The 25,172-nt window shown below is 46.9% G+C and overlaps 1 protein-coding gene across 1 annotated transcript; it reads right to left on the bottom strand.

Annotated features, from left to right (window-relative positions):
* Window positions 1–2,285: 2,285 nt before the first annotated feature.
* RBM11 (RNA binding motif protein 11) lies at window positions 2,286–25,163 on the bottom strand. The gene is made up of 5 exons (XM_073584468.1): window positions 24,951–25,163; window positions 14,243–14,405; window positions 10,790–10,862; window positions 9,595–9,688; window positions 2,286–2,831 (listed from the first exon to the last, which is right to left on the bottom strand). The coding sequence occupies exons 1-5, from the start codon at window positions 25,044–25,046 to the stop codon at window positions 2,529–2,531; spliced, it is 729 nt and encodes a 242-aa protein (XP_073440569.1). The 5' UTR covers window positions 25,047–25,163; the 3' UTR covers window positions 2,286–2,528.
* Between the last annotated feature and the right edge of the window lie 9 nt (window positions 25,164–25,172).

Genomic DNA, 25,172 nt, shown 5'->3' with positions numbered 1-25,172 from the left:
GGAGGAAGAACATGAATTCAATAATACTGCAATAAGTAGGTGCTGCCATGTTCCTCTGACTGGTCACGTCAGCGGATGGTATCCTTTGCCTCTCTATGTACTACAGCAGAGTGATACATACTAGATTCACTACAACCACAGCAGAGATGACAGGGGGACTAGTGGTGGTCCCTATGCGGCGGACGGCCCGGTAATAAGGACACTCACCTGTTGTTGGGGGGGCTGCAGCAATACTGTACGGGGCGATGCTGTCCTTCCCAATGTGCACACTCAGCTCGGAACAGTGTCCGATATCGCAGCACCAGAGAAATGGGTTGGAGCACGGCCTTGTAGGACGCCGTTGTAGCGCTTGTCAGAGCCTCCATCTGTTGTGCTGGTCGCACAGATTCTGCAGGGAGAGCCGGTAAACATGTTGTAATAGGAGTCAAACACCCCTGAGCTCATTGTATTATAGGAGCAGCAAAGTGAATGAGATTTTACCACATTTCATCCACGGGCCGCAGACATTGTGGTTTGCAGATTTTACATCTGCAGCAGGTCACCACTCTGTGCCTTTTGCAACGCACATGACAATATTGGGGTCAAAATTGTAGCCCAAATCCAAACATCAAACATGGCAGATTTTTGCAGTCTCAGAATCTGCTGTGAAATACGCTACAGACTTGGCCATGCAGAAGAAACTTGGAAGGAATAACCATCTATGTCAAAATCATCTTGGTGGGGGGGGAATTCCTGAAAACAGTGTCCCAGTGACCATAAAGTGATGGCATATGTTAGCAATACACCATCCAATGACCCTTTTAACAAAGTCATGTCTCAGTTCAGTATGGAAGAGACAAAGGGAGATTTTACTTTAATATTCATTAAAATCGTGCAGAAAGATTTGCAGACACACTGATGACTTTTCTTTTTAAATCTATGGTTTAGTTCCTTTTAAATAATATATGTCACCAGATTTCTCAATACAAACTGCGAACATTACTAAATAGATCTTAGACCTGAAGAGGTTGGAGCAGTTTCTTGTAAAATCCATGGTCCAGAAGGCTGTATAATTCTCCAAAAAACTAATCTCAACCTTCACCCACCTAACCTGATTGACAGCTCCTTAGTGTCCCTCCACCCTGCTGGGATCTCATACTGCTCAGTACAATCTGCAGCTGTCAGTCAGGCTGGGTGAGCAAGGAATTAATTCACCTGGAGTTTTTAATATCAGCAATATATACAGCCACAAACGCATGGATTATCAAATTAATTACGGGTCATCTAGGATTTACTTTGCATTGAACTGATTCAATAGAGAAAAACTTTCCTGAAAGGAGACATTTACTTATAGGGAACCTGGAACCAGAAAAAAAAAAAAAACGCTATTAACCTGCAGATATGGGGTTAATCTGCAGGTTAATAGCAACAGTAACCTGCCCGGCGCCAGCACTTAGCTGATGGTTGCAGGGAGAAAGTTAACTTTATTCCACCCGGCAGCGGTGCCGGTTCAGTCACCGCTTGGCGGCTGTAACCGTGCCCCTGACACTGGCTCTGCATTGTGGCTGGTTTACAGAATGGTGACTGAACCAGCGCCGCCCCAGTGCCTGAAACCGGAATGCTGCCAGTTCATTTTCTCCCTGCAGCGTGTCGGTAAGTGCAGGCGCTGGGAAGGTTGATAACATTTATAAACTTGCAGATTAACCCCATATCTGCAAGTTACAAGCATTTTTTCTGGCGACAGGTTCCCTTTAAAGCTGACATTTCACATGTCAGTCAATCCTTATAACAAAAAACTGACCGGCACTTCCAAATCATGAAACGGGTGGGTACAGGTGCGAACTAGGAGTAGCCGTCTCCATATATAACAAAGTTGCACTCTGCAGTGCTAAACCATGTTAATATGAATTACAGGAATAACATTACTGCTCTAGATAAAAAAAAAATGGAGATACTTAGCACATAATTTGGCCAATTCATGCATGCCAAGCAGCCAACGACAAGACGATCTCCAGTTTGCTGGTAACCTACGTGTCTAGTGTGAAAACCTCTCTTAGGTTAAAACGAATTTATGGGTAGGAAGGATCCTGCTGCAATTAAAACCACCACAGGCTGGAGGGTGGAGTGCTCGGTCAAAGGGCTGATCTACAAACAGCAAAAACTGACTAGCACTTCCAAATCAGAATACAGGTGTGTACAGGTGTGCGCTAAAAGGGTCAAAAAGTTTCACATTTCTGTGCAAGTTAAACTTGTGCAAGAATGTGACCAATGTGGCCCCACAATTGAGGTACGCGGACATTGTTAAAGACACTTAATATTTATGATTTTATTATAGCAATATTTCAGGATCACAATAGTACCAGTCAACTGAAAATCTATGCCTTTTTTAGGGATGGTCGTACTCATACAGTAAGCAGTCACCATCTTGGTCTGGCCTTTAAGCTGGAAGCATTTCAGTAAGCTTTCTTCATATAAAGCGACATGTAACAGGCCAGGCTTAGGGTCCATCCTGCACCAGCAAAGCTAGCGGACGGAGTTTGTGCCCTCGTTCACAGCTTTCTCCTCTTGGACTTTTTACGCTTTAGTTTATGGGAAGATTTAGATTTTTGAGCCTCTAAGTCATCATTATCTGTATCGCTGCTCGATGCTTCTCTCCGTCGCTTATTAGCTTTATAGTCGTATAAAACCTTTAGATTTCGTCTCTGAGAACATGGGCCGACGTTGAAGTTCTCTGCGGTTTCATGATATGGCGGGAATATGTCGGTGGTCCATGGCGGTGTCGTCCTGTAGGGCTGAGGTTCTTGAGCTGCAGCACCAAATGCAGGCTGCGGGAAAGCCAAAAACTGGTTCATCTAAACAGGGGAAATACAAGTTACAGTCACATAATAAAGCCAGTCTATTCCTACAGATCAATAAAACTTTCACCTGGGTTTTATCATCACAGACAACAAATTGATAGGGCAGATTTATGGTTCTCAGTGCACCTCAAATTTGGAAAAAATAAAAGTCCCAAATTTTGGTGCAAACTATGGTAGTCCATCTAGTTTAAGATGAAGGAGCACGTAGAGGTTTTAAAGTGGAATTCAACAGAGAATGCAAGATTACTATAAAATCTGGATGCAATAGTACCACAACTAAGGAGGCATAAAATACGAAGTGTCTAAAGATGAGCAAACTAGCAGGAAAGCCAATACAGAGTCACTCATCTCCAAATAGTAAAAAAAATGCAATTTATCGAGAACATATACAGAGTAATAAGAAATGGAGATTTCTGCAGAGAAAAAAACGGATTACTTACCGGTAATGCTCTTTTGTAGAGTCCACGACAGCACCCACTGGGAGAGAGGGGATCCGCCCCAGGAACAGGAAACCTACAGAGAGATAAATGGGGCGGTCCCCCTCGCTCCCTCAGTTTGGATTACAGAGAACCAAGAGGAACCGCCATACATGTTTTAGTCAATTTGGTAGCCAAATAGTTGACACTTATAAACTATCTATTGCTCTACAACCTAAGAAATCCCTTATCTTTTCTCTTTTTTTTCCCCCCCACCAAGGAGAACCATGTGAGAGTTCTAAATTAAGGGAGGGAAGTGAACGGGTGCTGTCGTGGACTCTACAAAAGAGCATTACCGGTAAGTAATCGGTTTTTTTCTCTTCGCCACGACAGCACCCACTGAGAGACTTTCAGAGATAGTCATTTGGGAGGGTACACCGTGCTAAGGACTGCTCTACCGAAGTTTAAGTCGTCAGAGGATGATAAGTCTAGTCTATAATGGTTATAAAATGTAGATGGAGAAGACCAAGTTGCAGCCTTACATATTAGCTCAATTGGAACGCCTGCTCTCTCTGCCCAGGATGATATGGCTCGGGTAGAATGCGCTTTTACTCCCTGTGGAAGGTCGTCTCCCCTTGCTGAATATGCCACCGCAATCGCATCTCTGATCCACCTGGACAGCGTGCTTTTCGTCACTCCAGACCCTTTCTTGTTACCCTGAAAGGAAACAAAAAGAGACCTACTCTGGCTCCAGGGGCTGGTTCTATCTAAGTAGGTTAGGACTGCTCTTCTGACATCTAGTGTGTGAAATCTAGCTTCTTCTGGTGTCCCTGGGTTCTCATAGAAGGAGGGAAGGCAGACCTCTTGGGCTCTATGAAATTTAGTAGCACGCTTGGGAGATAGGATGGGTCTGTTTTTAACACCAGTTTGTCATGACTCACTGACAGGAATGGGGGATCTACAGATAGTGCCTGGAGATCCCCTACCCTTCTCGCTGAGACCAGGGCTACCAGTAGGGCAGTTTTAAATGAAAGGTATTTTAATGATGCCAGGTGCATAGGTTCAAAAGGGGCCTGAGTTAATGCCTCTAAGACCAAGTTAAGGTCCCACGTAGGCACTTGAGGGATGTGGAGTGGAGTTGCCCTCTGACAAGCTGAAATAAACCGGGCTACCCATCTATTGCCTGCCACATTATGATTATATAAGGCCCCTAGAGCAGATACGTGAACTTTCAGGGTGTTAACCGAGAGTCTTAGCTCACGGCCCCTCTGCAGAGATTCTAGAATATCCCTAATGGGCACCTCACTGGAGAGCTTTGCGGTGTGAAAGGTTAAGAATTTTTTCCTATATTTTTACGTAAATTTTTGTCTCTAGTAGCGTATTAACAAGCTTATTTGAGAATCCTCTTAATTTTAATAGCCTCCTTTCAAATTCCATGCCGCTAGGTGCAAGGATTTGACTTGGCGATGGTGGCAGGGTCCTTGGGAGAGAAGGTCCCGACGTAGTGGGAGGATCCAAGGGTCGGTTATCGGCATCGCTCTCAACCATGAAAACCACGGCCTCTTGGGCCAAAAAGGGGCTATTAGGATTACCCTTGCCCCCTCTTCCCTTATCTTCCTGATCACTGTCGGTAGCAATATCATAGGGGGGAAGGCGTAGGCCTGTTGAAATGTCCAGGGTATCTGTAGGGCATCGAGGATGTCTGGATTGTCCTCCCTGTACAGTGAAGCGAACTTTTCTACGCGTCTGTTGGCTCTTGTCGCGAACAGATCTAGGTTTGGTTTGCCCCATTTGGCAATTATCATTTTGAAAATGTGTTGGTCGAGAACCCACTCTCCTTGGTGTAAAGTTTGGCGACTGAGATAGTCCGCTCTGGAATTGTCTATTCCTCTGATGTGGGTGGCGGATAAGGAGTGGAGATGTAATTCGGCCATCTCTAGAATATCCTCCGCGACAGACATGAGCGGTCCTGATCACGTACCTCCTTGCCGGTTTATGTATGCCACTGATGTGATGTTGTCTGTGCGGATTGTCGTGTGGGTACCTTTTAGCTGCGGAAGAAATCTAGATATAGCAAAATATATCGCTTTTAACTCTCTTATATTAGACGAGCTCTCTGTTTCGAGTTCGGACCACCGACCCTGCACCATGTTTTCTCCTAGATGGGCTAGCGTCCGTGGTAACCACTCTAGAGGGGGTAATCCACCATGGAACACCTCCTGTTAGATTTTCACAAACTGACCGTCACTTCCAAGCATAATGTGAACAGGTGTTTAACCTAGAGTCACCAACTCATATACATTCAAGCAAAAAAAGGAAGCACACTGTAGCGCCAAACCATGCAAACATGAAAAATGAATAATGAATTGCATTACTGCATTGGAAGTATGAAAAATTGAGAAAGTTTAGCGCATAAAATGGCCAAGTTATGTGTACCTGGAAGCCACGTTAAGGCATTTCTCGTTTTCCAGGTCCCTATTCTATGCCAATCCTCACTAAGACTGTAGTATCCATCTGAATGGGAACCTATGAAAAATCCTCTGTTAGGACTGAAGTCTATATCTCGGTGGAGGGGAAATGGCCCTGGTTTGATTAAAAACGCCTGCAGCTAACAGGTGGAGTGCTCAGTCAGAAGGTAAATGAATCAAAATTTCAAAAACTGACCGTCACATCCAAGCATAATGTGAACAGGTGCTTAACCTAGAGTCACCAACTAATAGACTGTTAGGGTTTAACCACCACTTTAAAGAGCTGATTACCTCCATTGATAGAGATATTCTCCTATTCAACTGCCCGTGTAGCCTCTCTTTCCCGTAAAATGGCCCACTGCAATTTTCTGGAATGGAATTGGGCCCATTGTACCGCCAGAATGCATGATATTAGGGAGCCTAATAAGGACATGCCCGCTCGCAAGGTCATTGAGCTCTTATCGCACGCCTTCCGTACTTTGTTAATCAAGGTTCGTGTTTTTACTTCTGGTAAGAAACATCTCTGACTTACAGAGTCTACTTGAAGGCCTAGGAACGTCTGACAGGTTACTGGTTGCAGTCTGGACTTTCCCCAGTTGATCAGCCAGCCTAGTGTCTGCAGGGATGAGATTATGTTAGCTACTCTTGCTTTGCATTGGGATACCGAATCTCCCACTATAAGCAGGTCATCCAAGTACGGGACTATCAAGGTGTCACTTAGCCTTAAGTACGACATCACCTCTAGCATCAGCTTGGTAAAAACGCGTGGTTCCATGGATAATCCGTACGGCATCGCCGTGAACTGGAAGTGTCGTATCTGGCCCTTTATCAAGACTGCTACACGAAGGAACTTCTGGTGTTCTCTGTATATGGGGAGATAATAGGCCCAATACTGCCATATAGCACCTAGGAAACAGGTTCTTAATTGCTGAGCGTATCGATTCCATTTTAAAGGCCCGCAGCCTTAGAAATGAATTAAGCTTTTTTAAATTAATTATCGTTCTAAAAGGAACCATCCAGCTTAGGTACTAAGAATAGGGGAGAATAGAATCCCGTTCCCCACTCTTCTTTTGGCACTTCTATCAGAACCTGTTTAGACAAGAGCCCCATTATCTCTATTTCCAAGGCTTGCTGTTGCGCTGGGGACTTCAGGGAAGTCAATAGGAAGGAGCTCGGTGGGCACCGAACAAACTCTAGCCTTAGACCCGATATTAATTGCCCAAGAGTTCGATGTTGTATTCTGCCACTGACGACCATATTTTAGTTGCCTGCCACCTACCGGTGTTTTATCGCTACCGGAACCTGTCCCCTGGCCTAAAAGGATGCTTTCCGAATAAGTTGCCTCTCTGTTTGGCATCTTTATTACCCCAATGTTCCTGGGATCTGAAATCCTTTTTCTTCCCAAATGGAGGCTTCCTGAAGGCTCTCCTGTTAAAGGGAATGTATGGGTTAGGGAATCCTTTCTTCCTCTCCCCCGCTTTTGTTAGGATGTCATCCAACTGTGTGCCAAACAGGTACTTACCCTGACATGGCATAGTACAGAGTTTGGTTTTAGTTTGTACGTCACCTCTCCAACCCCTCAACCATAGGGCCCTTCGGGTTGTGTTGGTTAAACCTGCCATTCTGGCAGATAGACGGAGGGAGTCAACTGAGGCGTCGGATAAGAAGGCAGCTGCCCCCTTAATTAGGGGAATGGAGGAAAGAAGTTTATCTCTAGATGCTCCGCTCTTTATTTTATCCTCCAGCTCGTCCAACCATACTATCATGGACCTTGCCGTGCAAGTGGCTGCTATAGCTGGTTTAAAGGCCCCTATGCATGCTTCCCACGACTGTCTGAGGAAGGTGACTGCTTTGCAGTCTAGTGGATCAGACCATACTCTGTGTCCTCTACTGGTAGGGAATATCGGCGGGAGGTGGAGACCACTGCTGCATCCACCTTGGGAGGTTTAGACCAAGACGCCAGCTCGTCATCGTCAAAGGGGTATTTTCGTTTAGAAGCTACGGGGATAAAAGCCCTTAGCCCCTGTCTTTCCCATTCCTTTTTTACCAGTTCTTTAATAGCTGGTACTACGGGGAAGGCTTTGATTTTCTTTTGGCCGATGCCCGCGAACAATCTCCTGCGGGGTTTTGGGTTCTTTAACGTCACATAACCCCATGGTATTCCGTACGGATCTGACCAAATTGTTCACGCTATCAGTGGGGAAGCAAGCCCGCTCTTCCTCTTCCGAGGTCAGGCATTCCTGAGACCTATCCGAATCCAATTCCCCAGTCTCTGAAGGCGACCCCGATGCCGGTGACCTTACTCCTCTAATGGAGGTCTGACCACCATAACTACTAGCACCGCTTAAGGCCTGCAGCTCTTCTCTGATAATCATACGAATATCATCCTTTCTGTTGGACGACTCCTCCTGCAGTGTCAGATCAATACACAATTGACATAACCGTTTAGGGTGGCCATCTGGGAGGGGCTGGGAGCATAATGCACATTCCCTGTGTTTATTTTTCTCCGTTCTCTTGGCCTAAGGGTATATAAACAGAACGTAACGCCATCAGCGTGACCCAAAACACTCACCTGTGAATTTCGTCAGCTCAATACCGGCTGTGGGGCTCGAGGTTCAGGCTGAGGTGAGGAGCGAGGTGCTTTCTTCCGCTTCTTTTCCGAAGCCTCGCTCTGTCTAGAGCGTCCACTGGTCTCTCTTCTGGTCCTTCTGGTGTTGCTATCTCTCCGAGTACCGCTTTGAGAGGATTCTCCTAGCTGCTCTTCGAGGAGCGAAACCGGGTCGTTTGCTGACGACATGGCTGCGCACCGGTGTGCCTCTGGCCGGTGCTTTTATGCAGCCTCCCGGTTTCCCTTTTGCTCCTTTTTTTTCCGCTACCGCGCATGCGCGGTCGCGATCTCGCGCTACCGCCTCCAACCTCCAGGTATTTCTCCTCTCTAGCGCCTCTTGCACCCTTTGCGTCCTGTACAAGCTCAGGGCATCATTACCCACCCTGGCCTTGCTATCCCCAGTCTTCTTTTGGGGCGGGGGGGGGGGGTGGGTCTTCGTCCAGGTTCCCCGGACCCTTGACGCTGTGCCGCGCTTTGTAATGCGCAATCCCCTCCTAGGGATTTTCCAGGTGCTGCTCCACTGCACCTGTTGGTGAGCCAAGCACTCCTCGCCATGGCCTCACCTGCATTACCAGCAGAGGGGGGGGGGGGGGGGGGGGGGGATTCCTATATCGGATCCGCCCATCGCTGCTTCCAGCTCTGGGGCCCCGGTTGCTCATATAATGGCCCGGGCGGCAACCAGGCCAGGAATCCTCTTCTCTGTGGGTTCCTTCCTAGGAACAGGAAACCAAACTGAGGGAGCGAGGGGGACCGCCCCATTTATTTCTCTGTAGGTTTCCTGTTCCTGGGGCGGATCCCCTCTCTCCCAGTGGGTGCTGTCGTGGCGAAGAGAAAAACAACATTTTGGTGACATCCTATTAAGAAATTAATTTGATCCCGTTAGTTAAATTCTCCGAGGCCCAAAGAAATATTCTGCGTGTTCTACAAATAGCATCTAGTAAGAGAATGATATAACTCACATAGCGAGAAATAGATGAGATCAGGTATGTAGTAATATATGCCCGAGAATGGGTTAATAGAACAGAAGATGTGTGCAGTGCCTCGCTGTAGTGGAGATCTGCCGATCAGCTTGTCTGCAGCCGGTTGGTGGTTGTTTAGCGGCCTGGATCAGCCGGTGTAAAGAGGCATTACTAAGTCAGCCCCAATATGTATTGGGGATGTCAGGGAAATCCGGTCCCAGGTGCAGCGAGTCCTGGCTTCCCCCTCAATACACAGTAAAAGATTTCACTCCCAGTATTCCAATTACACACATCAGAATCACTTACCATGCCTTGAAAATAATACGCCTCTGAGAAATAGTTATAGTTTGGGGCGGGCACGGGGTATCCTGGTGTAAACGACTCCTCCACTTCTGGCATTCTGGGGTGGGGGGAGAAGAACCAAAAATTTTTTTTATTAATATCTATTAATTCTTACACAATTTGTTAGAGAGCAGAAGAGTGCACCATGTAAGGTGGGGGGTTGCGTGATCCTACCCCCGATCCAGGCAGGAGTGTTACTGCAGTGGTCTAGGGCGGACCCCAGCTCGCATCCTTTTTTGGTGTAGTACGTGTTCCCAATTTGCACCTTTAAAGGGACAATATGTTTGCCACTCCAAAGAGCGCGAGAGGGTGAAGAGAAGCTATGAAAACGTCAGCCATCTCCAGACTTATGACTGGCGGATATAACTGTATGCCTGCCTGGTCCGCTCTTCTCTACAGTGCCGAACAGAGGAGAGGACCCCATTATACTGACAGGTGGCGATGGTCTTTCAGAGATTAATAGCATATACTGTCAATACGCCATAAACTGCTGTTTTTCTTCCACCCTTGGGAATCGCACAATCCAGCAATATGACGCTCGCTCTAAATTAATACACCCTTTATCTAGAGATATTGAAGGGGCTGTCTGGAGAAAACAAGTCATCACCTTCCCATAGACTTGCTGATCGGTGGTCCGAATGCAGGGACCGCCAGAACGAGGAATTTTTTATCACTGTTACAAAATAGGGTCACAGGTTGGAAGTCAAACCACTGCAATATTCATTTCCTATGGGGCTGCCGGAAAACGCCGAACACTGCTCGCAGCAGCCCCACAGGGAACGAAAGGAGCTGTGGTGGAGCATGTGCACCCATTCCAACAGGGATATACCTTGCCACCGCAGATGTGTGCAATGTATAGTCACGTACTATATGTCAGCACACGGCAATGAAGACCACTTCTGCTTTGAACATAAAAGTGTAAGATCTCTTAAGTTCGGGTCAATTTGTGTATGGTCACCTAGGTGCGGTGCGGTTGGACCGCTTCTGTGCACACATGAATGAATGGCAGTGCGCTGGTGTATCGTGTATGTGTATACGCAGTGCGGTATGTGTCACTACAGATTCACTCTCGCTCTCATATGGCATTTAGACTGGAGAGGATCATTTAGGATAATCAGGTTTATTTTTACATTATCATCAAAGCCAACTAAAACCTCACCCAGCTTGGTTTGCCATAAAACCGTTACCAGGCCCTTGGAAGACATTGCTCTCGTCACAAGAATAGGAACTTCCTAGGAGAAAGCGAAAAAACAAAACATCAATATCACAGTGTAACGCAACAGCGATAGATGGAAACATACAGGTGACTACAGGTTTATACAGGCAAGTCTCCGCTCCATCCTACAAAGTGACATGTTTAAAGGGAAACGTCCATTTTACCTCATTCAATTAGGAGAAATATGAATAGGATTAATTTCTCCAGAGAAAAAAGGAAGAAATTATTAGAAAAACAGTAATTGAAGAAATCAAGGCTCGGACAACGCTCGGCCCACTCATGATGGCTGCAGCAGTCTTCCAACAGATTATTAAACACCGAGCGGAAATTAATCACTTACTGATAAGGTGGTGACCGCTACATGGGCCCGTACCCTTACCGGTTTAGCCAGATTCCTCTTTGTTAATAGCAGCAGAAAAAGGTCAATGGTACCAAGTCACAGCCATAATGTTAGTGTGCATGAACCCCAATAACTTCTATGGACCAAGAGTAGCACGACTTAGCACAATGGGGCTGCGATGCTATGCGGCCCCCCACCATCTGCCCACACACGTTTTAGGTCCCGAAAGGAGCGAAGTGGGGAAATATCGATAGGGAGGCCATCTCTGGGATCCCCATATGTGGGGGCTTTCTGCCTCTTGAGTGGCTTAGAAATAGGTAGTGTATAAGTACAGCTATCCTGGAGAGTAGCAGGTGTGTACGGTCTCATCCTTTATGGAGTACAAATGTAGGAGAAGAGACCTGTCATCAGATTCGGACTGGGGATGAAATTCAGGTCTGGCATTTGAAATCACACAGGCCCATGTTGTACCATCCCCAACCAGATGGGATATATTACTAACATTACCGTGGATGGAGGAAAGGAAGATTTACTACAAGACCAATGTTTCTAATGATACCCGTGGCCTGCTGGGGAAAAGTAACAGAGTCAGCGACTTTGTGCTCCGTCACAACTCTTAACAGTACGAGTGTCTTAAGAACACAGATTCTGTTAAAAATGTAGCAGACGAGGCAGCCCATGACCAGACAGGCCCTTCTGATATTTGCCAGAATTGCCAGATGACCAGTCCAGCCCTGCCTGTCATCTTCCAATAGGGGCTGATCCTGGATGTTGACCCGGCATCTATCAGACATTTCTATACTCAATATGCCATACAGATCTTACACTGGAATATCTCTTTGAGTTTTACTGCAGCCTCGGGATTGGTGCAATCTGACACAGTGGTCTTCAGATTAAAAAAGGCTGTGAATTCCCCAGTGACCTTCAGTGGGGAAAAGTGTCTCCCACTGCAACCCCTACCGCTGAAGATTAAGCAATCTGGCCCCTCTATCCAGATTCATCACCTGAAAAGGACAGGATAAGACATGGATGATTCCTGGTGGTCATCTGGACTACCTTTTACCCCCATTTCTCACCCTTTGGGCTATTTTGTGATCCAAAACAGCTCAAGCAATATTTTTTTTTTGATATGTGCTTGACATATATTATCCAGAATAACTTCACCAACTTTCTAAATAAATATATTTCTAAAAGTGGCATAGACATGAAATTCTCACCAGATGTCAGTAACAACCCAGCCAATCCACAAAGGGAAAAAAAGTATTGAACACGCTTACTGAAATTTAATGATTACTATGTACAAACTGAGAAACTAGTTCCAGGCATTACTTAGGTGTGATTCTTCCACACAAAAACACTCTTTAAATCTTGAAGTTTCCATGGGCTATACTATGAATTCTGAGCTTTAGGTCTTTCCAGAAATTTTCTATTGGATTCACGTCAGGTAACTTCTTTTTCTACTTGGAAACCAAGCAGCTAGAATGGCCAAACCAATTGAGAATTTCCTTAGCTGTGTGTTTGGGATCGATGTCTTGCAGAGTTCTCAACCAGCTTTTCGTAGTCATCATCCTGGTAGATGTCAGCAGGTTTTTATCAAGAATGTCTGAGTACATTTGTCCATTAATCCTTCCGTCAATTCTATGAAGTTTGAAAGTGCCGTATGCTGAAAAATAGCCTAACACCATGATGTTCTCACTTACAAACTTCACTGTTAGTATGGTGTTTTTGAAATTATATGCAGTGCCCTTTGGGCTCCAAACATGGTGTGTATTATGACATCCAGAGAGTTTTTATCTCATTGACCAGACTATAGTCTCCCAGGATTGCACAGATTTATCTGATGTTGTTGAACACAGTTTAAATGCGCTTGAACCTGCTTTTTGTTCAGCAATGTAGTCATGTGGTGAGCCTTCATACAGGCCTTGGAGGTTGCGCGGTGACCATGCCTACAGGCCATGAAGGTTGAGTGCATTACTTACAGTATTATATTTTTCTGTGAAACAGTACCTGCTGATTCCAGCTCTTTCTGTAGCTCTCTTCAGGTGGTCCTTGGCTCATGGACAACTCTTCTGATAATTCTTTTCATTCCTCTGTATGAAATCTTGCGGGAAGCACCTGATCGCTTCTGGTTTATGGTGAAATTATGTTCTTTCCACTTCTGGATTATGGCACCAACAGTGCTCACTGGAACCTTCAGTAGTTTACAAATTCTTCTGTAACCAATGCCATCATTGTTGTTTTGCAACAATAAGGCTGCGAAGGTCTTGACACAGCTCACTGGGTTTTACCCATCATGAGACACCTTTTTATAAGTCATCAGTTGAACCAGCAGATATTTTTCACTAAATGGCAGCATTTCTTCTAATTACTGATCGATTTCAGCTCGCGTCGCGTCATGAGTTTCCATGGCTTTTTGCTCATCTCTTCATGTGTTCAATACTCTTTCCCTGTGTCATTTCTCATTGTTACACAATTTAATTTATGGACAGCTATGGTTTTATTTCTTTGCCTGTGTGGATTGGATGGGTTCTTACCGACATCTGGTGAGAAATTCACGTCAATAGCACCTTTAGAAATATATTTACTTAAACTGGTAATATGTTCAATACTTACTGTATTTTTTGGACTATAAGACCCACTGGACCATAAAGACGCACCCCAAATCATTTGTCAGCATTCTGCCAGCACTATATGAGTTACAACTTCCTTATTACTTTCAAACATGCATTTCACCTGACAGCCCACCTCTCCATCAAGTCTGTAAGCAGTTTAACAGGCAGGAGGGCAGGAACAGAGGAAAGAGACCTGACCTAGCTTCCTGTAATCCGCCTTGTTGTCTCTGCCGCTGGAGATGGATTACCCTTGACAGCAGGCAGCGGACAGCAGGTCACACAGAAGGGAGACAACTAGTGGATGGAAGTTTACAATGATTTTTGGGGAAAAAACATAAAACAAATTTAAATAAAGTGCCATGTATATTGCTTATGTAACACGTGATGAAATAGGATCTGGTAGTCCGAGAATTCAGCGCCAGTAAAGAAACCTCGTAGACTTACCAATCCGATAGTGGAGTCTAATGGGTCTCCCGAATAAGCGGATGCCATTGAGCAAGGATATAGCATAATGCACAGATTCGGCGTGTTTGAAGCAGACGAATCCAAATGACTTCAGATTTCCATCTTTATCTTTTGCCATAGTCACTTTGGTCAGCGGCCCAGCCTGGAAAATAAGAGAAATAGTCACTGTGCTATGCTTACAGCGGGCCGTGGTGAGTAAGATCACCAGCTGTTACCGGGATCCCAGCGAGGGCAATTACTAGAACCTCAGCGACCAACACGTTACTATATAAAACCCAACGTGGATCCTCCGGGGATTCTCATGTCACAACGCTGAGCCCATACAGTCACCTATGCACCATGGATGTACGGAGAACAGCAACAGGGTCTCCGCCCGAGGCCTCAGTGTACCCAGCACTGGACCCAGATCACAAAACACGGTATATGTTACATAATATCAGTAGGACGTGGCCAATAAGTGGACTATAAACTTGTCTCCATCACAAATAGTGATGCCAATCAGTAACAGAGTCTCAGAGGGGAAAACCATAGGACCAGTGGGCTCCTGGCAGTTTTTTTTATTTTTTTTAATTCAGCGTAAACTGACCTGCGGTGCGGAACTCAGTCACAACATGTTAAAACTGTGCGTTCTCGCAAGAAAAGTTATTTTAAGGTTTTCCCCATAGATTTGCATCAGATGGTGCAGAAAAGCATCAAAAGCCCATGCAATCATCTGCGGATTACATCAATACGTGCAGCCGCGGGGACTTGAACATATTATTCAAGCACCCCAAAGACCCTCGGTTAGCACCTGAGCATGCTCAGATAACACCTTATCCCAGCACGTTCGCTCATCACTAAAAGTACCGTAATAGATTTTTTTTTTTTTTTAAACAAACCACAATTTCCAATTAGTCTTATTCACATTTCTTTTTTTACATGTGCATTTTCTGTGCACTAATCTTCCAATATGCACCAATGGATCCTTACCGATACCACTTCCAGCCCATAGAAGTCAATGGGTTGAATTTAATGCCAGGATTGCATAGTTGGCACGTGCGTCGAGGTCGGATCCTTTTCTCTTTACTATTACTACTCAGGACAATCATTGGGGAGTTGTCACTAAGTAATAAAGTGACCGTTTATCGTCTAATGTTCCGGTGAACCCTAATTATTGTGCTTTGACGCCGCGTTAATCACCAGCTGCACAAAGGTTTAGTCACACGAGCTCTTCAATAAATCCCATACAGCAGACCTGAAACCGCTGTTATAAAAGATTATGGATATCATTGGGGACACTTTAGTTAAATGCGTGTAATTAGGGGTAAAAATGGTGCAAAACTGTAATGAAGCTTAACTACAAACATTTGCCTTCTATGGCCCCTGCAAAAGGAGTTAACAGACTCTGTCAGTGAGCTTATTTTAAACAGTGTTTGCGTGTGTCTTATCTGTCTTTCTCTAAAACTCCTCAATGCTGATTTATGATCACAGAGTTCAGCTCAACTGTGATGTGGTCATAAATCAGCTCAGGAGGAACTCGGAAAAAGACAGATAAGAGTTACTAACTCAACATCAGAATGAGCTCACTGATGGATTCTCAGATACCTCATTCTGGGCTCCGCAGCACAGTGCAACAGAGGTCATAGAAGGCAAAGGGTGGAACATTTTTAACGGAAACCAATCACAAAAATGTATTTTAGACCAGAATACGCAAAATATTATGTCCTCAGAGATATATGGAGACAAAAAAAAAAAAACAGTAGCTAGACATTAGGATGAGAAACAAGTAACACAAAGAAAACGTGGGGCTGTTTAAAATTTGTTTCTTCTCCCAATCAATCCTGTGATACAATGACGGGAAAAAAAAATATATTTTCTCTATAAAATAGTTTTTACTGTGTAAGAGCGCCAAAACAAAGCTATAAATGGGGTATCGCTGTAAGCGTACTGACCAGAAGAATAAAGCTGCCTTACCAATGTTACCACACGGTGAGCGATCTAAAGAAAATTCCTGACATGCTGTTTTTTTGTTAATTCTGCCTCCCAAAAATCAGAATAGAAAGCGATGAAAAAAAATGTCATGTGTCCGAAAATGCCACCAATAAAAACGTCAATTTGTCCCGCAAAAATCAAGCCATAACACGACTGTCCGAGGAAATTTGGAAAAATTATAGCTCTCTAAATATGTCAATGCAAAAAACTAGGTTTGCTTTTTTTTTTATTTAAAAAGCGCCATTTAGTGTGTGACAGCATGCAAACAAAGGAAACTTATATAAATCTGGTATTGCTGTAATCGCATCAGCCCGAAGAATAAAGATGGATTTTTGGTTCTTACCGTAAAATCTTTCTTGGAGCCTTCATTGGGGGACACAGAATACCATGGGTGTATGCTGCTGCTGCTGCTGCTAGGAGGCTGACACTATGCAAAACAAGAAAATTAGCTCCTCCCCGGCAGTATACACCCACCGACAGGCACTAGGCACCTCAGTTGGTGAGAAAGCAGTAGGAGAAGCAACGGAAACTCTCTAAACATATGTACCAACCCAACAGGGGACTCAAAGACCCAACACGGTACAATTTAAACAGGGAGGGTGCTGTGTCCCCCAATGAAGGCTCCAAGAAAGAGATTTTACGGTAAGAACCAAAAATCCATCTTTCTTTATCGCCTTATTGGGGGACACAGAATACCATAGGACGTTCCAAAGCAGTCCCAAGGGCGGGAACAGCAATAAGGAACAAAAGAACAGGAAAGGCTTAGGTCGGCCGGTGCGCCACCGCCGCCTGCAGAACCTTCCTACCAACAACTGCATCAGACGAGGCCTGGGTATGAACCCTGTAGAACCTCGCAAATGTGTGCAAGGATGACCAGGTCGCGGCCCTGCAAAGTTGCAGAGCCAAAGCCTGGTGTCGAACGGCCCACGAAGCTGCCACAGCCCGGGTGGAGTGAGCTCTCACTCCCGGAGGGGGCCGTCTTTCCTGAAGTCGGTATGCTTCCTGAATGGTAGAACGAATCCAGCGAGCGATCGTGGATTTGGATGCCGGAAGCCCTTTCCTGTGACCTTCAGAGATGACCAGCAATGAATCGGATTGACGAAGTGAAGCGGTCCTAGCAAGGTAGACACGCAAGGCTCTAACAACATCCAGCTTGTGGAGTGACCTCTCAAGAGGGTGAGAAGGAGCTGGACAAAACGATGGAAGAACGATATCCTCGTTGATGTAAAAGGAGGAAACCACCTTTGGCAGGAAGGAAGGAACGGGCCTGAGGACGACTTTATCCTGATGGAGCACCAGATAAGGAGAACGGCATGACAAGGCCGCTAACTCAGAAACTCTTCTGATGGATGTAATGGCGATCAAAAAGGTCACCTTCCATGACAGAAGTGACAAAGGAATGTCCTGGATGGGTTCAAACGGCGCCTTTTGGAGAGCGCCAAGAACGAGATTGAGATCCCACGGTTCTATTGGTGAATGATGAGGAGGAGCCACATGAGCGACTCCTTGGAGGAACGTCTTAACCTGCGGTAAGGAAGCGAGCTCTCTTTGAAAGAGGATAGTCAAGGCAGAAACCTGGCCCTTCAGGGTGCTGAGAGACAGACCCGAATCTAAGCCAGACTGGAGAAAACCCAGTATGGACGGAATGGAAAAGGCCATTGGAAAAACTTTTTTATCGTCGCACCAACGGAAAAAAGCCTTCCAACACCTGTGGTAAATGCGGGAAGAGGCTGGCTTCCTGGCTTTGATCACCGTCTGAATCACCTGGTTGGAAAAACCTGATTCTCTTAGGATTGCGGCCTCAACGGCCATGCCGTTAAATTCAGAGACCGAGAATTCTCGTGGTAAAGGGGGCCTTGCGAGAGAAGATCCGGACGGACTGGAAGTCTCCAGGGAACGTCCGCGAGCATGTTCACCAGTTCCGCATACCAAGGCCGTCTCGGCCAGTCTGGAGCCACAAGAATTACTGGAACGCCTTCCGATTTTATCTTCTTGACCACTCTTGGGATCAAGGCAAGAGGTGGAAAAAGATAAGGGAGTTGGAACTGGGACCACGGAATTACTAGGGCGTCGCAAGCGACGGCTAGAGGGTCCCTGGACCTGGCTACGAAGCGCGGAACTTTGTGGTTCATCCGAGATGCCATGAGGTCGACGTCCGGAAAACCCCAGCGCTTGCATATCTGATCGAAGACTGAGGGATGGAGAGACCATTCGCCTGACGCTAGGCCTTGACGACTCAGAAAGTCGGCTGCCCAGTTTTCCACCCCTGGAATGTGAACGGCGGAGATTGCTGGGACGTAACGTTCCGCCCAGCGCAGAATCCTGGCCACTTCTGACATGACTTGGTGGCTGCGCGTACCGCCCTGATGGTTTATGTACGCCACAGCCGTGGCGTTGTCCGACTGAATGCGGATCGGCTTGACGACGAGAAGGGGTTGCCAGCGAAGAAGGGCCAGAAAGATTGCTCTGATCTCGAGCAGATTGATAGGAAGAAGAGCTTCCTGAGGGTTCCAGTGTCCTTGAGCCGTCCTCTGATGAAAAACCGCTCCCCAACCCAGGAGGCTGGCATCGGTGGTGATGACTTGCCACCGAAGCGGGAGGAAGGACCTCCCTTGGAGGACTGATGAAGACATCGTCCACCAAGTGAGGGATTGCCTCACTTTGAGAGGGAGAAGAATTGGCCGGTCTAAGGACCTCGTCGTCTTGTCCCAGGCTGAAAGGAGGGACAGCTGAAGAGGACAAAGGTGAAACTGTGCAAAGGGCACTGCTTCCAAGGAAGCTACCATCTTCCCCAGAACTTTCATGCAGAATCGAAGGGGAATGGGCGTCGGCCGTTTGAGGGCTCGAATCCCTTTGAACAGAGCCGCAAATTTTTCCCTCGGAAGAAACACCCTGGCCAGGTTCGTGTCGAACTCCATGCCTAAAAAGGTCAGACGCTGAGTGGGGCTGAGGACGGACTTTTCTTTGTTGACTAACCATCCGAGACGGTCGAGAGTATCCAGGGTTATCTGAAGACTTAGGAGACAGTCTTGACGGGACGAGCCCTTGATTAAGAGATCGTCCAGATAAGGAATGATGAGAATCCCTCTGGATCGAAGGATGGCCATGACCGTCGCCATCACTTTCGTGAAAACACGGGGAGCGGAGGCTAGGCCGAAAGGGAGAGCCGTGAACTGGTAATGATCGTCCTGAATCGCAAACCTGAGATATTTCTGATGCTGCAAGCAAACAGGGATGTGAAGATAGACATCCCGTATGTCCACAGAACAGAGAAATTCTCCAGGCTCCATTGAGGCTATCACCGATCGAAGAGACTCCATTTTGAAGTGAAGAATCTTCACGTGGCGATTGAGCAACTTGAGGTCCAGGATTGGCCGCAGGGAACCGTCTTTCTTCGGGACTACGAAGAGATTTGAGTAGAACCCTGAAAACCGTTCGTCTGAGGGAACGGGAACAATCACTCCGGCGGAAAGAAGGGAGGAGACGGCCTGAAAGAATCCTGGAATGTGGGACCGTTGTCTTGGAGGACGAGACAGGAAAAAACGCCTGTCTGGCGGGGAAGAAAATTCGATCTTGTAACCGGATGCGATTAGTTCCCTGACCCAAGCGTCGTCGACAACCGACAGTCAAGCGTCCACGAAAAAGGAAAGTCTGCCTCCCACCCTGGAAAAACTTCCAGGTGGGGGTGCCCCGTCACTTGGAGGCAAACCTACCGGAACGGGCACCTGAGGACCTGGAGTATTGTCCTCTAGATCTCCAGCAGGGAGCGGGCTTGTAAGAAGGTTTCTTCTGCTCTCGCTCCCTAGATGCGGAAGGACGCTCTTGCTGGACAGATCTCTCTGTGGACGAGAACGGACGAAAAGGCCTAAAGGGCCGAAAACCCTTTCTATTAAAAATACGTCTTGGTCGAGACTGGGGGAGAGAAGTACTTTTGCCCCCAGTGGCGTCGGAAATTATTTGATCCAGCTTGGCCCCAAAGAGCCTAGAACCATGGAAGGGCAGATTGGTGAGCGACTTTTTTGAGGTGGTATCCGCATTCCATGACTTTAACCAAAGAACTCGGCGGACAGCTACTATATTGCTGTTAGCCCTAGCAACGCAACCGGCCGCATCTAAGGAGGCGGCTAAAAGGTATTTACCCGCGTGATTAATTTGATCTGCTAGATCTGCCTGCTCGTCCTGGGGAGCTGCCGCTAAGATGCCCCTGCGAAGAATTTTTGCCCAAGCCGAAATGACTTTAGCTACCCAGGAGGAGGCGAAAATAGGGCAGAGGGAGGCACCGGAGGCCTCAAAGATAGATTTCGCCAAAGATTCTAACTGCCTGTCTGTCGGATCCTTAAGCGATGCACCGTCTGGAAGGGACAGAACTCTTAGAGGCTATGCGAGAAACGGGAGGGTCCACTTCAGGGGCTTTGGTCCATTTAGAAAGCAAATCAGCCTCAAATGGGTACAGAACATCCAAATACCTGAGGCCCGAAAAGCGTTGCTCAGGGTGCTCCCAATGTTTGGCTAGAGTAGTATCAAACTCGTTGTGGTTTGGAAAAGTTTTAGATGGAGGTCTTGAACGTTTAAATGGAACAGAACATTCCTGAGGAAGGGGCTTGTCCTGCTTAATCTCCAGGGTTTGGAAAATAGCTGAAAGAAGACTATCGACCATACTTCGTGTTTTAGACATGTCATCTGCTTCTGAACTAGATCCTGATTGTGGATCGTCATCTGACCTAAGGTCGTCCACTGAAGGAGACGGACACCTGGGTGAAGCAGACGGGCCTAGCGAACTGGAAGACGAGCCCGATAGGAGACGCTTACTGGACATCCTATTCGGCCTGTCCCTCTGAAGGTCGCGGTCAGGAGCGGACGACTCACCCTGAGAGGCGGTCGGAGCAGCGGTGGCTGAAGATAGCTGAGGCAAACGTTCTAGGACCTGGACCAGGGACTGAGAGACTTTGGTCAGATCGGATACCGACTGAGACATAGCTACGGCCCATTCTGGGAGAGGAGAAGTGCCCCCATCACGGGAATCTGTGTGCTCCTGAGAGGCCGACATAGCTGAAGGACTGCAGGACGGGCAGAAAGGAGATGGCTGACCCGAAGCCCACTTCCTTTTACAGCGCGCACAGGCGTAATGAGTAGCGGTGGGCCTGAAACAGAGCTCCCCTGCAGGGTTGGGCATAAGGAAAACTGCGCTGAATGGCCGCGGAAATTGGGGAAAGAACTGCGGAGGAGGGCTAATATCTCTGCATAGAGCAGAGCCTACCTAGTTCCGGCGAGCAGCAGAAACGCTGAAGTGTCCCCCAAGCAGCGCAGAAAGGCAGGACCGAAGAAACAGGAAATGCCTGATGAGGTGAGCGGTGGGCGGAGCTTAGCGGCTGAGCCGCAATTGGAGCTGGCATGAAGGAAGGGAACGAGGAGCCCTGTGATGGGCTAAAAAAGGCGCGAGGAAAGGGCGCTCAGAAGGAGGAGGAGGCGCCCTGAGAGCGGGAGCTGAACTGAAAGTGAAAGTAAAAACCGGCGCCGCAGCCCCGTGATTAAATCGCCCAGGAAGGAGAAGAGAAAGTCCCTGTAATGGAGGTACTGGGCGCGCAGGAGAGCTGTGGAAAACCATGGCCAGCTATGAAAACAGGGAGAGAAAATCCCTGTATTCAGCCCTTTAATATGAGTGGAGAGGCGCGCGGCTGGTGAGAGCGGCGCCTGTCAGGCAGGGAGAGGGGCGGGAAATTCAAATAGCCTGGTGATGTCCAGTTACCCACCAATGTGCCTCTTGGGGATGCTGCGGGCTGGAGGGATCGTTGAGGCACCTACCTGACGTCCCTGAAGAGGATGACCACAGGGACCTCTCACAAGGGTAGTGGCAAGTCGCTGGCCGCTGTCCTCTGTACCCGCGTTCTGCAGAAGACGGCATTAACCTCTTGATGGCGAGGGGAATCTTGCGATCGCAGTCTTCCTCTCAGCCCTGTCCCGAGAGAGGGGTGAGGAGGGGGATTTTGGCAAGGACCAGCCACCTGTCCACATCCCATAGCACCCGGAGGTGATATGGGAAAAAGTCCTGCCAGCGCACTGAGAGTTGCGATGTGGGATCACCACACTGCTCGCTCAGCCGCCTGATATGGAAAAGCAGAGTGAACTTTCACCCTGTTTCCCGACTTGAATCTGCAAAACAAAAGACAAGAGAATTAAAAAGTTCCACTAGAACACCTAAGGAAAGAAAAGGTTAATTGCGGATCTGGGAAGATCCCGGTCCGCCTCCTACAGACACTAAGCACAAACTGAGGTGCCTAGTGCCTGTCGGTGGGTGTATACTGCCAGGGAGGAGCTAATTTTCTTGTTTTGCATAGTGTCAGCCTCCTAGTAGCAGCAGCATACACCCATGGTATTCTGTGTCCCCCAATAAGGCGATAAAGAAAGTCACATTTATCCTGCGAGCTGCGCTGAGCTCTTACACCAGGGTTTCCATGTAAATCTCTGAAATACGTGATTCAGACGGAACCACTGGCTGAAGATTCCCTATAATGATGCAGATGGAGGCACTGTGGACACCATAGGACCTGTGATCCGGGGTGTCCGTCTTTTAAGAATTGCATAAAAGAATGGTCTGCCACAGTTTTGTGTAGCTCTGCAAAAAATGGATACCGCTGAACAGAGGCTGACGGCACTCAGGAGCGAAGCGTGCAGCTCCATGTATTGCTATGCGGCTGAACGCTCCGATCTGAGTGCCGGGTATTAACATGGGAGACTCGGCCGCATTCTTCACGTGTGATCCCGGCCTTACACTGTATTGCTGGCTGCAAAACGAGTTAACAGAGAATCTGTCAGCGAGCTTGTTCTGACGAGAGGGTTTGTGTGGCTTTTTTTTCTTTTCTAGCACAAAAGAAAAACAAATTCATGAGGACGACTATTTTCAGTACAAGTGCGATCTGTGTACATGTCTGGTTTTTGTCTGATAGGGTCTGTCGAAGGGTCAAACAAATAAAACAAAAAAACCATCCATGATTTGCATCCGATATTCATTTCGCGCTCGGTCATGCAAGTCAAGGAGTGCGTGGAAGAAAATATTTCTTCACGGACTGACAGAACGGAGAGCGTGCACTCAGCATAGTCGGCCCGATTCTCTCGGATGAGGTGGTACACACCAGGGCTGTGGAGTTGGAGTCGTGGAGTCTGAGCTCATTTTGGTGGAGTTGGAGTCGGTATAAAATGGACCGACTCCGACTCCTAAAATATATAATAAATTGGGTACAGTAATTTAATGCAGGATGTGCTGAATATTTTTTCATAGGAGTTTGGGAAAGTTATGAAATGTCCTATAAATGGCTGTTATATTCCTGATCTAAGGCTACATTCACACACAGCGTTTTTCCTGTGTTTTTTGAGGATACGTTTTTCAGCTGCAAAAGCAGATCAGCTTTTTAAAAAACTGCATCACCTGAAAGGTTTTTGAGCTTATAGATAATATTTTCAATAGCAAAAGCAGATTAGAAATCTGCTCTATCCATTTATCCATATCTGTCTATCCATATCGTATCTGTACCAAAAAGAATGAAAACCAGGTAGTACACCAATATATATTCTGTTCTATCTAAATATCTTGATTATTGGATCATAAAAATGATTAAATGTCTGAGGCTCACATTGTACTACAATAAATTTTTCACTTAAATATAAGCAATATGTGTGGGAGTCGGAGTCGGTGTAAGGGAAATTGAGGAGTCGGAGTCGCAGGTTTGGCTTACCGACTCCACAGCCCTGGTACACACGACCTTGCGCCCCTGCCTACGTGTGCTGGGTCACTTGACCACCATAGTTTCTTCAGGTCGTCTGTTTTTTCACCGTCGAAGCTTCTAACAAACAAGGCAGAACCAGGCTGTGACCAGGACGCCATCAGGGAGATAATAGTGGCTGTCACCGACTCACTTTAAAGGGTCAGTTTAAAGGGTCATCAAAAAGGGTGGGACACGCGGACCCTCTGTAGATTATAACAGGAACGTGACCTGCGAAGAAAAAACATTAAAGCACACGTAGGCCTCATTCAGACACGGTCTATGGGTTTCACTGACACCACTCGTCCCCATATAGTCTACGGGGCTCTCCACACGCCTTGTCCTCATCACGGAGAAGTGTCAGGATCTGATCCGAATAATGGACGAATACCGCCCCTATGAGTCTATGGGTCAGCAACAGTCACGGGCTGCACACTGAGACGTGACCATGAGCAACACGGTATAACAGCGCCATGGAATTAATGGAATAATAATAATTTGCAAATCCATACATTCTATTTATTCATCCCCCCAAAAAAAGTCACTGATGATCAACAAGAAAAATCCCACCTGTCCGCTCAGATGATAAAACCTCCTGCACTGAATATCAGTGACCCCAGGACGGTACTGATTACGGGGTCAGATCACACGAGTCAATCTTTATCCATTTTAAGTTAAAAAAAAGTCAGAACTTCCAGCATAAATATTTAACTCTGCTGCTCTCCGATTTGATTGAGACAGTTTTACCTGCGAGTGACACAAATGATCGGTTTTGTGGTGAACAAGTTGAGAAAATTATTGCAACATTTTACCTTTTTTTTTTTTTTTTTGGGGGGGGGGGGGGGGACTTTCGGCTTTTATTGGAAGACAGTGAATTAATTCTATAAAAATAGATTAATCCCTTAAAAGCAAGGCTCGCTATAGCGCTGCCCCTGCCCTAGAGGTGTATAGCGAGGTACCTGCAGGAAGAGCTCGTACAGGATCTCCTCCTTCACGTTACAGTCCAGGTTCCCCACGAAGACCGTCCTGTCCGCCTCCTTCGGCCTTTTCAACATGGTGGCGACTACTACAGCTCTCAGCACCGAGCCGTCTACATCGATGTAGACGCAGCCTCTTCAGCATGGCTCCTACTAAGCAGCAGCTTCCTGCGGTCACCAACGTCACAACGTTCACTAGAGCGC

Source organism: Dendrobates tinctorius, unplaced genomic scaffold (assembly GCF_039654945.1).
Source record: "Dendrobates tinctorius isolate UK_male_01 unplaced genomic scaffold, ASM3965494v1 ptg000084l, whole genome shotgun sequence".
Taxonomy (NCBI): Eukaryota; Metazoa; Chordata; class Amphibia; order Anura; family Dendrobatidae; genus Dendrobates; species Dendrobates tinctorius.
The sequence above is the reverse complement of the archived record's forward strand: the minus strand, read 5'-3'. Positions and strand labels throughout refer to the sequence as shown.

What these genes read in the sequence shown, in the direction of transcription:
- RBM11 (XM_073584468.1), bottom strand. Translation starts at nt 25,046, where the DNA reads ATGTTGAAAAGGCCGAAGGAGGCGGACAGGACGGTCTTCGTGGGGAAC. An exon ending in TAGACTCCACTATCGGATTG is followed by an intron (nt 10,863 to 14,242) that starts GTAAGTCTACGA and finishes GCTTTCTCCTAG; the next exon opens with GAAGTTCCTATTCTTGTGAC. An exon ending in TTTATGGCAAACCAAGCTGG is followed by an intron (nt 9,689 to 10,789) that starts GTGAGGTTTTAG and finishes CCCCCACCCCAG; the next exon opens with AATGCCAGAAGTGGAGGAGT.